The sequence below is a fragment of the Oncorhynchus mykiss genome, chromosome 1, assembly GCF_057628025.1.
Source record: "Oncorhynchus mykiss isolate SJ-2025 chromosome 1, ASM5762802v1, whole genome shotgun sequence".
Classification (NCBI taxonomy): domain Eukaryota; kingdom Metazoa; phylum Chordata; class Actinopteri; order Salmoniformes; family Salmonidae; genus Oncorhynchus; species Oncorhynchus mykiss.
Window position 1 is genome coordinate 64,962,769 of NC_143022.1, and position 17,158 is coordinate 64,979,926.

The following is a 17,158-nucleotide window of genomic DNA, read 5'->3' on the forward strand; positions in this document are numbered from 1 at the left end:
GTCTTATACGTTTGCTTTCCAGAGTGTAATTACTGATGAAAACGAACTTGACAAAGTCAGAGTCTCACCCTGCTCAGTGGGATCTCTCTCATGCCACAGAAAGTCTGCATCAGAGACAGTATGAAGTAGGTGAATCCCAGACGCTGGAGGACTCCAGGGATTCTCAGCCAAGACCAAGATACTGTAACACAAAGAATGACATAGACTAGAACACTGACCAGAACACTGTAATACAGCCAGTGTCGCCAACACAGAGAAATGGCTATATTCTGGGCTGTGACTTTGTCATATCTTCATAAGCCTTGCAACAAGAACTGCAACAAATACATGTACAGTACAAAAGCTCCAACTGTCTGGAGTTATACTTTTACACTGGAGTTATAGGCTATACACTGAGCATTGACGCAATAACAAAATGAAATACAGACATTCTTGAAACGGTGCATAACTATTTCTGATGACTTAAGCTACTATTTGCACAGGAAAGGAATAGTATCAACCATTGACAGCTGGGCGAACACAATAATTCTGGTCCATGAGGGAGGATAAGGGTGGAAATATGGGTGTCTTCGGATGTTGAGGTGCGTGTCCGGGAGGTGGAAGGCTCATCAAAGATTCCCAGTTATCTCCAGGCCCAGGCAAATTGGGGAGGACATGAATGGCCTTCAGTTCAGATATTGATGGTAATCTCCACATTAGTTAATAGAAAATCTCTTTGTGGCACAAAGATCATCCCAAAAACATATAATCCCAATCATTGATCTGGACAAATCAAATTAGAAGCGGAAATGTATTTTTCCACAGGAAAAGAGGAAGCGCTTTGGGTGACTAATAACACGTTTGTTAAGTCCGTAGGTTACACTCCTATGAGATTGGTCTCTTGTCTCTGCTATCTCTCACAACACTCATCATTATCAAGTTCAATATGCAAGCATGAAACATCCACAAAAGTTACTTTGAAGTTAATCATTATGGCTACTGCACGGTCTTTATGAGTCATGCATCAGCATTAACCCGTTACACTTGTGGGAATTGGCTAATATGGATAAGGGTAAATTGAAATGTTTCTTACAGAAGAAATGTGAAATGCTTATGCATAACCATGGTAGAAATTGAGATGGGAAAAGTATGATATTATAATATGGGAAAAAGGAATTGGGACTCCCAATCATGGCCGGTTGTGATACAGCCTGGAATCGAACCAGGGTCAGGAGGGACGCCTCTAGCACTGAGATGCAGTGCCTTAGACCGCTGCGCCACTCAGGAGCCCTCAAATGGCTTTAATCAATATACTCTGAGTATAAGCTTGTTAAAGATGAAAATTCTAAAAGTCAGAGAATTTTTCCGGTTGGAAGTGGCGAATTATTGCAAAGTGGAAATAAATGGGTTCCTGAATCAAATAAAGCATAGTGATGAAGAATCAAATGGAAGGACATTTTATGGAGTGGGACTTGAATCAAAGTTGAATACAGGAAATGTATCCAAACCCTGCAATAAGTTAGGCTATTAGTGTACATGCAATCACCTCATAACAGCTAAAGCTGACTTGCGCTCCAAAAACTAAAACCAACCTGTATATCGGCAGTAAAGCTAACCTTCCCATTTTAACCAGCGGCTGGTCATTTTGAATGGGTAAAAACACATCAAAGGTGTTCATGTGACCTCAAGAGCAGTATGCATATTGAACGAATCGAAGCACCTCCATTTCCTTATTAGATAAAACCCAGGGTTAGACATGACAAGGGCATCATGGGGAGGGTGGAGAGAGACAGCAGCAAAACAACACTGTCTACAGTGGTGGATGGTAAAACTCATGATCTTGTTATGAGAGGTTTTACACTACATGGCATCTACAGTCTACAGCTGGCACCATGTAACACTATCTGTTGAAAATGTCCATTACAGCAACACTGGTTGTTTTTGCTCAAATCCTGTTTTTGTTAAATGTCCCCTGATGCTGTGTTCCCCACTGCGAGCAATAACAATATATATTTTTTAACCCGGTTACAGAGACATCCACCCAGGAAAGTCCATTAGCGCCAGGGTTAGCTAATGTGTGAAGGGCGCCCGTTCTGACCCTCGTGGACAGTAATAACTCCACATTGTCCCGACAGCTTTCCTCATTTAACCCTGTCACGTCTCTGGCAGCCAGCCGCTGCCTGCTACCCTATGCTGTCAGACTTCATAATCATAATCCAACAGGGGCTTTACATAAGAAAAACATTGCAATTGTTCCAGAATTTAGCATGGCGACCAAGAACAGGATCTAAGTGTCACGCCCTGACCTTACAGATCCTTATTATTCTCTATTTTTGGTTAGGTCAGGTTGTGACTCGGGTGGGAAAGTCTATGTTTTCTATTTTTTTGTTTTTTGCAGAGTGTGGTTCTCAATCAGAGGCAGCTGTTTATCGTGGTCTCTGATTGGGGATCATATATAAGTTGTCATTTTTCTTTTGGGTTTTGTGGGGTCTTGTTTAGTGTCTGTAACTGACAGAACTGTTCGCTTTAGTTTTGTTATTTTGTTTGTGTTTTTTGCTAATAAAAATCATGAATGCTTTCCACGCTGCGCTTTGGTCCACTCCTTCTGACAAGAGTTGTTACACTAGGAAACATTGAACTCCACGGTTTGTAATGAAGATACTTTTGTATACATATAGTGTATGTGGACACCCCTTCAAATTAGTGGATTCTGCTATTTCAGCCACACCGGCTGCTGATCGGTGTATAAAATCAAGCACACTGCCATGCAATCTCCATAGACAAACATTGGCGGTAGAATAGCCTTACTGAAGAGCTCAATGACTTTCAACGTGGCACCGTCATAGGATGCCACCTTTCCAACATCTCAGTTCATCAAATGTTTGCCCTGCCAGAGCCACACAAGTTCACAGAACGGGACCGCTGAGTGCTAAAGCGCGTAGCGCATAAAAATAATTTGTCCTCATCTGAACTCACTATAGAGTTCCAAACTGCCTCTGGAAACACTAACTTTATGTCAGGTGCTTCATGAAATGGGTTTCAATGGCAGAGTAGCCACACACAAGCCTAAGATCACCATACGCAATGCCAAGCATTGGCTGGAGTGGTATAAAGCTTCCCGCCATTGGAAGGGAAAGGGGGATACCTCGTCAGTTGTACAACTGAATGCCTTCAACTGAAATGTGTCTTCCGCTTTTAACCAAACATTTCTGAATAAGACAGATGCGGGGGGCTGCCTTAATCGACATCCACATGGACTCTGGAACAGTGGAAACGCATTCTCTGGAGTGAGGAATCCACGGGATGTTGGTGGCACCTTAATTAGGGAGAATGGGCTCATGGAGTGGAATACATCAACACACATGGTTTCCATGTGTTTGATGCCATTCCATTTACTCCATTCCAGCCATTATTATGAGCCGTTCTCCCCACAGCAGCCTCCACTTGATGAATCACACTTCACCATCTGGCAGCCCGACGGACGAATCTGGCTTTGGCGGACGTCAGGAGAACGCTATCTGCCCTAATGCTTAGTGCCAACTGTAAAGTTTGGTGGAGGATGAATAATGGTCTGGGGCTGTTTTTCATGGTTCAGGCTAGGCCCCTTAGTTCCAGTGAAGGGAAATCTTAACGCTACAGCATACAATGACATTCTAGACTATTCTGTGCTTCAAACTTTGTGGCAACAGTTTGGGGACTGCCCTTTCCTGTTTCAGCATGACAATGCTACAGAAATGGTTTGCCGAGATCTGTGTGGAAGAACTGGACTGGCCTGCACAGAGCCCTGACCTGAACCCCATTGAACACCTTTGGGATGAATTGGAACGCAGACTGCGAGCCAGGCTTAATCGCCCAGCATCAGTGCCCCGACCTCACTAATACTCTTGTGGATGAATGGAAGCAAGTCCCTGCAGCAATGTTCCAACATCTAGTGGATGTAGCAAAGGTGGGACCAACTCCATATTAATGCTCATGATTTTGGAATAAGATGTTCGACGAGCAGGTGTCCACACACTTTTGGTCATGTAGTGTATCTAAACAATAGTTTTCCAAACTCATCATGGTAAGGTCATGTGGAAACAGGAAGATACTGGTGGGGAATGTTTGCAATGACTTGCTACAGATTCAGCTCCTGAACTGCTTCAATAGCAAGAGTTTCATAACTTGAATTACTTATTGCATGTTTCATTACTCCCATATGTTTCTGGTGCATGCATGGTTATGATTTAAGGTTCACAACGTTCCTTGGTAAATCAAACATTTTTTGTAAAAAAAGTGTGTACCTACATAATCCATCCTTTGGAGAGTAGTTCATGAAACAAAAGCCGATAAGGATGAGGACCACAGTTCTCCATGTTAGCTTGCGTATTAGCTGTCGACGGCTAACTCCCCTTTTCTGCATGGAGGTGAAGGCCAATACTACAGACGTCCCAATGATGAACACAAACCTGAATGACACACACAGTGAAACATTACAGTACTCGGAGACAACTCAATTAAAGGGACATTGCACTCGAAGATCAACGTTTGCCAGATGTTGTCCTACCTCAAAAGCACTCTAATATCAAGATACATCTATGTCCCACACCTTCGACTGTGTTTGTCCAGCTGTGCTTCAACCCCAAAGGAATGTATAAGATAAGCACCGCAAGTCTAGAAATTACATGATGCTTATATTGTCCATTCATTTTGGATTGTGGCTTATAGCTGAATCTACAAAATAATTTTGAGGTAAAAAAATAAAAAAATACAAAATTGGACAAACTTTGATTTTGGAGTGTAATATCACTTTAATTAGTTACAATACTGAAGGATACAGGATAATCTTGCTGGTCAAAGGTTCTAATGCCATTTCCGGATAACTTATATACAGTGGGGCAAAAAAGTGATTAGTCAGCCACCAATTGTGCAAGTTCTCCCACTTAAAAAGATGAGAGGGGCCTGTAATTTTCATCATAGGTACACTTCAACTATGACATTCAAAATGAGAGAAAAACAATCCAGAAAATCACACTGTAGGATTTTTAATGATTTTTTGGGCAAATTATGGTGGAAAATAAGTATTTGGTCACCTACAAACAAGCAAGACTTCTGGCTCTCACAGACCTGTAACTTCTTCTTTAAGAGGCTCCTCTGTCCTCCACTCGTTACCTGTATTAATGGCACCTGTTTGAACTTGTTATCAGTATAAAAGACACCTGTCCACAACCTCAAACAATCACACTCCAAACTCCACTATGGCCAAGACCAAAGAGCTGTCAAAGGACACCAGAAACAAAATTGTAGACCTGCACCAGGCTGGGAAGACTGAATCTGCAATAAGTAAGCAGCTTGGTTTGAAGAAATCAACTGTGGGAGCAATTATTAGGAAATGGAAGACATACAAGACCACTGATAATCTCCCTCGATCTGGGGCTCCACGCAAGATCTCACCCCGTGGGGTCAAAATGATCACAAGAACGGTAAGCAAAAATCCCAGAACCACACGGGGGGACCTAGTGAATGACCTGCAGAGAGCTGGGACCAAAGTAACAAAGCCTACCATCAGCAAGGGCATTGAAGATGAAACGTGGCTGGGTCTTTCAGCATGACAATGATCCCAAACACACCGCCCAGGCAACGAAGGAGTAGCTTCGTAAGAAGCATTTCAAGGTCCTGGAGTGGCCTAGCCAGTCTCCAGATCTCAACCCCATAGAAAATCTTTGGAGGGAGTTGAAAGTCCGTGTTGCCCAGCAACAGCCCCAAAACATTACTGCTCTAGAGGAGATCTGCATGGAGGAATGGGCCAAAATACCAGCAACAGTGTGTGAAAACCTTGTGAAGACTTACAGAAAACGTTTGACCTCTGTCATTGCCAACAGAGGGTATATAACAAAGTATTGAGATAAACTTTTGTTATTGACCAAATACTTATTTTCCACCATAATTTGCAAATAAATTCATTAAAAATCCTACACTGGGATTTTCTGGATGATTTTTTCTCATTTTGTCTGTCATAGTTGAAGTGTACCTATGATGAAAATTACAGGCCTCTCTCATCTTTTTAAGTGGGAGAACTTGCACAATTGGTGGCTAACTAAATACTTTTTTGCCCCACTGTAGATAGGCTATACTGTTACAGTGATGAACACCACCCATGTAAAGTTCCTGACTATGACGCCCTGATTCTAATCGCGTCATCACTGCACAATACCCTTCTGTGTTCAATAAACATTTGGGACTAAATTTAGAATTTAGAAATTTACAATTTAGTGCATAAGATTCAATCATGTTCAGTCTTAAACAAGTGTCTGTATGTCTGAGCTAAGGAGTCCTAACCACACACTGTCAATGAGTCATCAAATTGGTCGAAACAAAAGGTAACGCAACACGCGTCATTGAGGTGTTAGTTACTGTGCAGTGCTAATCAGAGATCGCGTGATCGGTGTGAACTACTTGACCGTGTTCGCAACGTAGGAGCATAATTAGCTCGAAGCGTGTGTTAGAGCTTCCTCTGCTCGTGCCTGTAATAATTCTACAGTGATCCTGACAGTCGTTGCAGTGAAACCCACCAAGGCATCACAAGATCAGCCACAGTAAGACCTGGAACAAAGAGACATGCTTGTAGGTCACAAGGATCAATACAGATGGATAGACCAAGGAGACAGACACAGACAGACCGCATTCATACTGTCATAAAGTGCATGATTAAATGTAGCCATTCAGTCTGAGAAACTGTGAGAAACAAAACCTACAGTATACCCACTACGCTACTAAATATCTATAGTTCTCGGTCTTCTGTCCAGATAATCAAGACTAGCAATACAAACTGGGCTCCACTCCAAAACAGCCTGGCCCTTTGATTAATAATAATTTATTCAGTGCCCCTGAAGTCGTTTTTTTTGTTGCTTTTATAGTTGGACTTTCAGACTGAGTGATTTATAAACGTCCAAACCTCCATGACGGAACCACGTAGTTATATCAAAATCCATCAACTTTCCATTGGACTCTATACGATTCAGCCGATGTGATGAAGGGGCTATTATGAAGTTTAAATTGAGTTTGCCTTTAAATACTGTTGGAGATGCACTTGGTAATAGTCTCCATTAAGATTTAACATGCAACCCTCCCTCCTCATCTTCCCCTAGGTTGTTAGTGTTATTGATCCATTGGGAGGGTCCTTGATGGCCTAGATAAGAAATTACACCATTGCCCTCCTTGTTGGTTTGAGCCTGAATTTACAGTAGAATTGATCATGGAGAGAGTTTGGTGTGTATGGTGTGGTGATGTATGTTAGAATTGTATACTAACCATTCCAAGGCACGTGTTCAAATATCCAGTACCCTCCACCTCCATAGTTCACAAAAACCATGATTGTCAGGGAAAGTCTATAAATATTGAAAAAAATATAGATTTCAGTTGAACATTTAACCAGCTGGTAGGCTGGCATTGTTATTATTGGACATTGACACCTGGCATGAAATTATAAAGAAAATGTTGGTACAGTACATAACTACTCTGCTTTACATAATTTACTTTTAATAAAGACATGACTTCTGAATCAAAGATCAAACGGCCAAGGGTGTGTATATTCTCAGTGGTGTAAAGTATTTATGTAAAAAGATACTTTTGCAGTATCTGTACTTTACTTTCTATTTATATTTTCGACAACTTTTACTTCACAAATTCCTAAAGAAAATAATGTACTTTTCACGTCCTACATTTTCCCCGGACACCCAAAATAACTCTTTACATTTTGAATGCTTAGCAGGACAGCAAAATCGTCCAAAGTCACACACTTATCAAGAGAACATCCCTGGTCATCTCTTCTGCCTCTGATCTGGCGGACTCACTGAACACATGCTTTATTTGTAGATTATGTCTGAGTGTTGAAGGTTGCCCTTCGCTATAAGAAACAAGAAAAGTGTGCCGTCTGGTTTTCTTAATATGAGGAATTTGAAGTGATTTATACTTTGCCTTTAGCTGGGTGACTACCCCTTTTACTTGAGTCATTTTATATTAAGATGTCTTTATGACAATTGGGAACTTTTTCCACCACTGTATATTTTCACCCACCGAAACGTAATACAAGGTAATGCAATCTAAGCATAATGAATCACTCAGGAAATGAACACTTGTCCTCTAGATCTACTCGTGCAGGACTGCTGACTAAAGACTTTGACTCTAATTTATGATACACTTATAACTTAGTGCTCGCGAGGGCCGCTAAAACACAGCATACATGATGAAATACCACACTGAATCAGCTGCTACGGGAGACGGGTGTTTGTGTCACATTTCAGAAAATGGGTATTTACATTTACATTGCACAAATTTGCTTCATAGGTATAGTGCCGTAGCTTTCTCAATGGCAGATTCACTCCTTTCACCAGCTATAAAATACAATTTCTGCTTTTGATTCATGAGTAACGTTAATGGAAAAAAATAAAACATTATTTGAGGACCATAAAGCAAAGCTCCCAGTAGAGGTGATCTGATAAGGTGCAGTGTCTACCTCAGTTTGAGCCTCGCTTGTTTTTCCGCCCAGATTCAATTAAGAAGCACACCAGAAGCCATTACTGCTCCTTTTAGCCCTAACCTGCTGATACAAGATTTGAATCTGGCACTATCATCTCAAAAGGGATATTAAAGCCAAGCGAACTCTGTTGCATACACACATGCAGATACACAGGCATACACGCACACATACATTCATGCTCTTATGCAGGCACGCATGAACGCATGCAAGCACGCATGCGCACATGCACAGAAACACACGTCACAAGCATCCTCATTCCGATTGTAACGAGTACGTCCATTAGTTGTCATAGAGACAGAGACAAAGGTTAAGTCATTTTCCCGATGAAGCCTGTGTAAATTGCTGCAATATAACGACTTATTGCCAATCTTATAAATTAAAAGCATTTGGTGTCTGACTCTCTGGCCTACATCTTTGAGAGAACCATTTTAGTCAGATTAAATTACCAATTCCTAAACCTTCCAATGCCTTATGAAATTGGCTTGTGACAGAGGGCAAAAGATTGTGATTATTAAGCTACTTTAAAATGCAAAACATGAGCGCTTCACTCATTTAGTTCAAATTCCAATGATTGTCAGGTTAAAGCACCTAATTTGAATATACTTGATTGTGGTCATTTTTACCACTTTATCAGCAAACGGAATAGTTGAAGCTTCTCAGCATAGTAATAACGATTCTGTGATAAACAGTTTGACGAACATCCGCCAGATACAGGTGAATGACAACAAAACGCCACCTAGCTTCTAGACAGACACAACGTCATGACTAATACAGTGGTTGTCATTGGATAAAAATAACACAAGTAGTACAACGTGGGATTAAAATGGATTTAATTGACATTTTTTTTGGTCAACAACCTACACAAAATACTACAATTCTAAAAAAATCTAAAAAAGATTTTACGATCAATGATAAAGTATTCACCCCCTGAATCAATACATGTTAGAAACACATTTTGCGGTGATTACAGCTGATTACAGCAGTTTCTTTCCTGAAAAGCTCCTTGGTCTTTGTAGTTGAATCGGTACTTGAAATTCAATACTTGACTGAGGGACCTGACAAATGTTGTTTGTATGGGAGACAGAGGAACCCTGATTATTATAGTCCATGTAACTTATTATGTGATTTGTTAAGCCACATTTTACTACTGCAGGCTTGACCAAACAAATCGGGTGAATGCAATGACTATATTTTAGCTATTTAATTTGTATTAATTTGTAAACATTTGTATCATTTTCTTTTCACAGACATTATGGATGAAACGGCTGTCTTGGGTGGAAGCGCAGCGTGGTTAGTGTTAATCTTAATCTAATAATAATCAAAAACTGAACACTTCAAATTACAAAACAACAAAAGTGACAACCGAAACAGTTCTATCTGGTGCAGCCACACAAAGACTGAAAACAACCACCCACAAACCCCAACAGAAAACAGGCTACCTAAATATGGTTCCCAATCAGAGACAATGACTAACACCTGCCTCTGATTGAGAACCATATCAGGCCAAACAAGAAACCCAACCTAGAAACACAAAACATAGAATACCCACCCAACTCACGTCCTGACCAACTACAACAAAGAAATAACACAAGAACTAGGGTCAGAATGTGACAATGGAGTATTTTGTGTAGATCAATGACAAAAAAAGACAACTAAATATTTTTTAATCCCACATTGTTACACAACAAAACGTGGGGGGAAAAAATCAAAGTGGGTTAAGACTTATTATATCCACAGTGGATGCGCTTGGGACGATAATACCATCACATGTTTGGGGGTTTTGATCTCTTTACATGCATCAGCAATTAGGCTTTAAGTTCTATACACTGCCTCTACAAGCAAATGGATGGCTACACTCAATCACTATTGAGTATTGAGTTACTTACGTTATCGCTAGCCACATCAAGTACATGGAAACCCAATATAGTCATAACAAATGTCTCGTACTTGAGAGGAAATGTCATGCTGCTTATTTCAGTGGCCAAATATCAAAGCACAGAATGAAAAGTATACTGTCCCCTCAGTAAACATCCACCTATCGATCAAGTCTATTCATAACATTGGTGCACGTACAGTGCATTCAGAAAGTATTCAGACCGCTTGACTTGTTCCACATTCTGTTACGTTACAGCCTTATTCTAAAATATATATTTTTTAAAATTCCCTCATCAATCTACACAATACCCCATAATGACAGAGCGAAAACAGGTTAGTATATATATTTTTTTAAATGGCTGTGTGCTTAGGGTCGTTGTCCTGTTGGAAGGTGAACCTTCACCCCAGTCTGAGGTCCCGAGCGCTCTGCAGCAGGTTTTCATCAAGGATACATTACTCCGTTCATCTTTCCCTCGAAAAACTTTCCCGCACGATGCCGCCACCACCATACTTCACCGTAGCGATGGTGCCAGGTTTCCTCCAGACGCTTGGCATTCAGGACAAAGAGTTCAATCTTGGTTTCATCAGACCAGAGAATCTTGTTTCTCATGGTCTGAGAGTCCTTTAGGTGCCTTATGGCAAACTCCAAGCGGGCTGTCATGTGCTTTTTACTGACGAGTGACTTCCGTCTGGCCACTCTACCATAAAGGTCTGATTGATGGAGCATTTTTCTCCACAGAAAAACTCTGGAGCTATGTCAGAGTGGCCATTGGATTCTTGATCCAAGGCCCTTCTCCCCCGATTACATAATTTGGCCGGGCGACCAGCTCTAGGAAGAGTCTTGGTGGTTCCAATCTTCTTCCATTTTAAGAATGATGGAGGAGGTCACTGTGTTCTTGGGGACCTTCAATGCTGCAGAAATGTTTTGGTACCCTTTTTCTCCCCAATTTCGTGGTGTCCAATTGTTGTAGTAGCTACTATCTTGTCTCATTGCTACAACTCCCGTACGGGCTCAGGAGAGACGAAGGTTGAAAGTCATGCGTCCTCCGATACACAACCTAACCTAGCCGGAAGCCAGCCGCACCAATGTGCCGGAGGAAACACTGTGCACCCGGCAACCTTGGCTAGCGCGCACTGCGCCCGGCCCGCCACAGGAGTCGCTGGTGCGCGATGAGACAAGGACAATTGTGCGTCGCCCCATGGACCTCCCGGTCGCGGCCGGTTACGACAGAGCCTGGGCGCGAACCCAGAGTCTCTGATGGCACAGCTGGCGCTGCAGTACAGCGCCCTTAACCACTGCGCTACCTGTCTCGTAGCTCTACGGAAAATCCATTCGACCTCATGGCTTGGTTTTTGCTCTGACATGCACTGTCAAATGTGAGACCTTAGAAAGACAGGTGTGTGCCTTTCCAAATCATGTCCAATCAATTGAATTTACCACAGGCGGACCCAATCAAGTTGTAGAAACATCTCAAGGATGATCAGTGGAACCAGGATGCACCTGAGCTCAATGTTGAGTCTGATAGCAAAGGGTCTGAATACTTATGAAAATAAGATATTTCTGTTTTTTAAATTTTTTTAATAAATTTGCAAACATTTCTAAAAACCTGTTTTTGCTTCATTATTATGGGGTATTGCGTGTAGCTTGATGAGAAAAAAACATTTATTTAATCCATTAATCCATTAGAATAACGCTGAAACTTAACAAAATGTGGAAAAAGTCAAGGGGTCCGAATACTTTCCGAATGCACTGTAACTATCTTTGTTATTCATTATATGAATGCCAGAATGTTAACAGGGTAGCCCTAACCCTAACCATGCTATATGACATGAGTTTAGGTGACAAAGGTTAAATGTCGCTATTTTGTCATATTCTAATGAGACATGTTATTGGCTCAGCCCCCTGGTTCCATTTGTAAGTTACACTATCCTGTTTTGCTGTAATTGTTGTTGCATCTTCAATTTATTACAACTAATCTTTAGCGCAATCTTCAAAATAAGTGAAACGGCTGAAGGCTTTTAGAAGTGCCACAAGACTAAAATCAAGATCCTTTTCGAAAAATGTAAAGCGCAAACAAAGTCGAGCTGTTCTCTATAACTCACGGTAGTGGAGTCTGAGGAATGAGCTGAAAAGTCTTTCAGAGGAGAAGAAACCCCTTTTTTGGCTTCAAAAATGTACCAGCCTTCATGGCAGATGACTGATGCCTCTTTCCCTCAGTGAAAAGTTGTTACTTACTGGCCTCTGGATCATAACTCATCCAGCCAAGGTGCATTGGAACCTTAATCTTGAGCTTTGATAAAGCACGTCTCGAGGTATAGGAATCATTCAACTGATACAGGAACCAATATGAGCACATCGATACGTCACAGATTGCGTCAGCGGTGTATCTTCTCAGGCAAATGTAACTCTTGTATTACATAATGATTCAAATCCGTTAACTTTACTTGAAGAGAACATACATTCGTACAAACGGCATTCGTAACATCTTTATGAAACCAGCCGTAACACCTTTTGTGAGTGTTGCGGTAAAAGGTTTTAGCACATTTATTCAACATCATTCACGACAAGTTTTCAGAAATAAAAGTCTCTCGGAATAAATCCTTATTTCATTTCAGCATTGTACAATGGAAATTTGATACGGCCACAGTACCCAGCCCTCTGTCACACGCTTCACGTAACAGGCTGGGAGCAGCATGGGGTTGGCGGTCAGTGACAGTGTGCATTGTGTTTTGCATCCTCTCTTGAGATCTTTCAAGTTGGCAAGATGCCACTGGGTAAACAGTCGTTGGAATTATCAATATTACCATATTGAATTAGTAACTTTTTTTTGTGACGACATCTGGGACAAGTTGGATCTGAAGCAAACAGAGTGCCTGGCCTACCTGGCCTACAGCGCCTTCTGGTCTGGAGCACCATTCGTAAACTTCCTGTTAGGCCTACATGATGTTTTCTGCCAATAACAGCCAGAAACAAGTGCTATAAGGATAGCACACGGGTTGGGTTGGGTACTGTGGAACTAAAAATATCAGTTGTACAATGGATACATGAAGATCTATTTCAGTGTTACTGATAACTTTTCGTTCTGTAATGAAAAAATACTTTTATTTTGAAAAATCCTGATGAAAGATATTGAATCATCATGGAGGTTGTTATGAATAAACCCATATTGTACGTCCCCCATCCACACTAGCACCAGTGTCATCACAGTGACATATAACTAAACTAAATGTTACCGTCAGTGACATATGTTAGCCTACATTTCAACATTCTGATATGTTTCTGATGAGATAGGTCTGTCATTGATTATGTGTGAAAAGCCCAGAGTAAAGTTACTGGTTAGTGTCAGGGAACAGTGTCAGGGAACAGTAGTAAGAACACTTGTTTTCACAAGCTTCTAATTGGGCCTTTAGCTTGCACTTGTATTCTCTAGAGCATGTGAAAATGTGATTTATTACTACGATTTATTATACGGTAATGTATCTACAGGCTGGGAATTGCCAGGGACTGGCACGATACGAAGTTATCACGATACTTAGGTGCTGATACAGTATGTATTGCGATTCTCACAATTCTGCATGTATTGTGATTTGAATCCCGCATTTGAATTGTGATTTGATGTTCCAAACATATTGCTCACTATATGTCTGCTGCAGAGGGACGAGAGAGAGAGAGAGAGAGAGAGAGAGAGAGAGAGAGAGAGAGAGAGAGAGAGAGAGAGAGAGAGAGAGAGAGAGAGAGAGAGAGAGAGAGAGAGAGAGCGCGTGAGAAAACGAGTTCTGATCAGTCAGGGAAATAAAAGTGCTGAAAACATGCTCGCTCACCATTTCAAAAGAAGACGTAGATCAAGCTATAGGATGAAAAATGCAGGCGTTTTGGCGCAGGTACAGCCAACTGGTGCTAGTTTACACTACCTACAGTACAGTAGCGTTAGGATGTCTACAGTAGCGTTGGGATTTTTACAAATCGATACTTGGATTCAATTATCGATAAATCATATAATTTCCCCAAAAATATTTTTTATATGTAACTATTGATTTTCTTCCCCCCATCACTAGTATCTACATCATGGTCATTTCCTGGTAACACATTTTGAAACAACGTGATGATGAGCAGTTTCATTTCCCCGGTTGAGGAAGGCTTGATATGTTGATTTGAAGATATACAGTCGGACCAAAATTAATATTAAGTCAGCTTGAGCAGACACAGTGAAGGAGATTTCAACATTTACAAAAGCATCAGATGAAGGGAGCAGATATGGAGAAGTCTGCAACGATACTAAAAACCTGGCTCTGGAAAGCCCTTTCCATTCTATCCCAGCTGTAGATCCATGGCTCAGTGAATATGTGCTGATATGTTGATGGTATTATTACATCAATTATTTGGCGAAGGGGAGGTCAAACCCACACCAGCTTCCTGTTTCCAGAGAGGCGTGCTTTGTGTTTGCCCCGAGGCCACTATTAAGTAGAGCAGGGATCCAAGATTAAATCACACCACTCCTGTCCAACAGAAATACGCTGTTCTCAACCATAGATAGACAACAAGATATTACGAATCATGCCCAAAGCGATTGCCTGAAAACAAAGGCTCAAGTGACCATGCAACCAGACAGTGACCCGTATAATATGTTGTTATACAATACATACGTTTGTGTTCTGTATAACTTCAGCATGCCTATGATTAGCCTGAAATCAATTAGCATGTAAACAAGCCATACGTGGCGATAGAGAGAAACAATCAATGCCATGTACATACCCTCGGAAAGTGTCCAGTGAGCGCAGTCGTGTTGGTTTTGGCTGGGCAGTGTTAACCTCGTCCCCACAACCTTGGGTTTCATCCTGAACAAAAGGTTTCATTTTTGGGGGGGCTACTTTACATTACTTAGGCCTTATACCAAAGTACAAGCCGATGTAATAACCTGTTATAACCATTTAATAAGCTAGTGAGTACAGTACAAGCAGCTATGACTTACATACAGCTATGCACACTACATAAGTCACACCTGAATAAATAAATACCCTTGAATAATGTAAACAGTACAGTATGTAATGTTTCACTGTTGGCAAAAAACATGATTTTTGTTTGGTTGAAATCCATAGTCAAATCATGCTTACTTGATATTATCGCCTCCGCTATTGTGTAGCAAACCCAAAGTAAACTTGAATTTGCAGTTAGAGAGTAGAGAAATGAGTCAGATTGATCCAGTTGGACTTGTATGTCTCTATCCTCCTTTCTAGCCTTGCTGAGTAGTAGTTGGCCGCTACTTCCTTGTTTTGTAAAGAGCAGGCTTGGATTACTCTGGCCTGCTGCCCTCCCAGTTTGAATACCCTGGCCTGTTGGCCTCCAATGCAGCAGTTTGGAGGGCCAGAGCAGGAAGACACTAGCACTAATTCTGTATGATGGATCTGACTGCCATCATGAGAGCATATGGGAGATGAAGGCCTCTTCCTCGAGAAGATGAGAGGAGCTATTCATGATCTCCAAAAATACACAGGAGCCTGTCAGGCTGTCACGTCATGGACCAAGACAAGATGATAGATACAATGCTTGATCTATCACTAATGTAGGTCTGCTGACTCTGCTAACATTTGTATCAATTATCATATTAGTATCTCACAAATGGCTTAGTGACCAGAGTCTGGAGGCTTTCATTCATTTCATATGCCTCTTAAACTTAATAGAAAAAGTGCATGAAAACATTTCAATGCATTTGGTAGATCAAAGCTGAAGTCGAGTTTAGATTCCAGAGGACAATGAATTCTATAAGATAAGTGATGTTTTGGATGTGGAAACGTAATGTGTTGTATGGAGAAACATAAATCCTAATTTGAGATTTGCGTTGTGAGAAGTGAATATTACACTTACATCCATTGCATGTTGTGGTCCTTCGTGACAAATGGTCTTGATGAGCTTCGTCGTACAACGCCTCCTGTAAACAGAAAACAAGGAGCTTCAACTGTCACAGCACGTCAGTTTGGCTTCAGATCAAAGCAGACATGTATTTAGAAAGTTCACTGTAAAAATGATTTCAAATACAGTACCTGTACAGGTAGGGAACAAGGACACATAGGAGACTAATAAGTGCCAGTAGAAGAGCTGCCACCAACAGAGCTGTACAACAAGATCAAAAGAGGATGAGTCAGTGGAGGGCACTTGCGAATAGGAAGCGGGGGAAAGGATCTCCCTTGCAAATTTGGGACATACAAAAAATAATAAAACAGATTTTTTGAAATAATCCTAGTAAATTAAACTATTACAAATAATGAGTTCATAACTGAATAGAGTTTTTAAATGACCCAAATCCTCTCTGACTGAACTGAAGAGAGAAACCAGATAACAACTTCCTGTGTTACATCACTGCCCAGTCTGGATGTCCATGTCAGGAGAGTTATATACCCCTCTATCAAAACAGGATCTGACTAGGGATGCGAGGGCTAAATACCACTTCCAGGCCAGCTCAAACAATTTTCTCAGCATTGTCAGTCTCTAAGCTCCCCAGTGGCTTTACTGTCACCCAACCAGGTGACCAGGGGATCCCTCAAGAGACAAACCCAGCCCAATATGAAATTCTAAACCAATCCATCACAGAGCAGTCAATCTATGTAATCTAAGGGACAGTAGAGTACACCCCCCCCCCCCCCCCCCTCAGGGCTTAAAAATCCTTCTTTAACCTGTCTCCTCCCCTTCATCTACACTGATTGAAGTGGATGTCAAAAGTGACATCAAATAAGGGATCCTAGCTTTCACCTGGATTCACCTGGTCAGTCTGTGTCATGGAAAAAGCAGGT

General features: G+C 41.3%; 1 protein-coding gene across 2 annotated transcripts in view; it reads right to left on the bottom strand.

The window, feature by feature from the left end:
• si:dkey-192p21.6 (heparan-alpha-glucosaminide N-acetyltransferase) overlaps window positions 1-17,158 on the bottom strand; it is a 47,686-nt gene that overhangs the window by 18,252 nt on the left and 12,276 nt on the right. Inside the window, exons 5-11 of one of the 2 annotated variants that reach the window (XM_036981856.2) lie at window positions 16,412-16,481; window positions 16,236-16,299; window positions 15,126-15,208; window positions 7,270-7,346; window positions 6,531-6,561; window positions 4,267-4,427; window positions 69-181 (exon numbers count right to left, since the gene is read on the bottom strand). In XM_036981856.2, the coding sequence (XP_036837751.2) occupies window positions 69-181; window positions 4,267-4,427; window positions 6,531-6,561; window positions 7,270-7,346; window positions 15,126-15,208; window positions 16,236-16,299; window positions 16,412-16,481 (599 nt within the window). Of the gene's footprint in view, window positions 1-68; window positions 182-4,266; window positions 4,428-6,530; window positions 6,562-7,269; window positions 7,347-12,608; window positions 12,754-15,125; window positions 15,209-16,235; window positions 16,300-16,411; window positions 16,482-17,158 lie in introns of those variants that run through there. The other variant, XM_090236666.1, reaches the window with a different exon arrangement.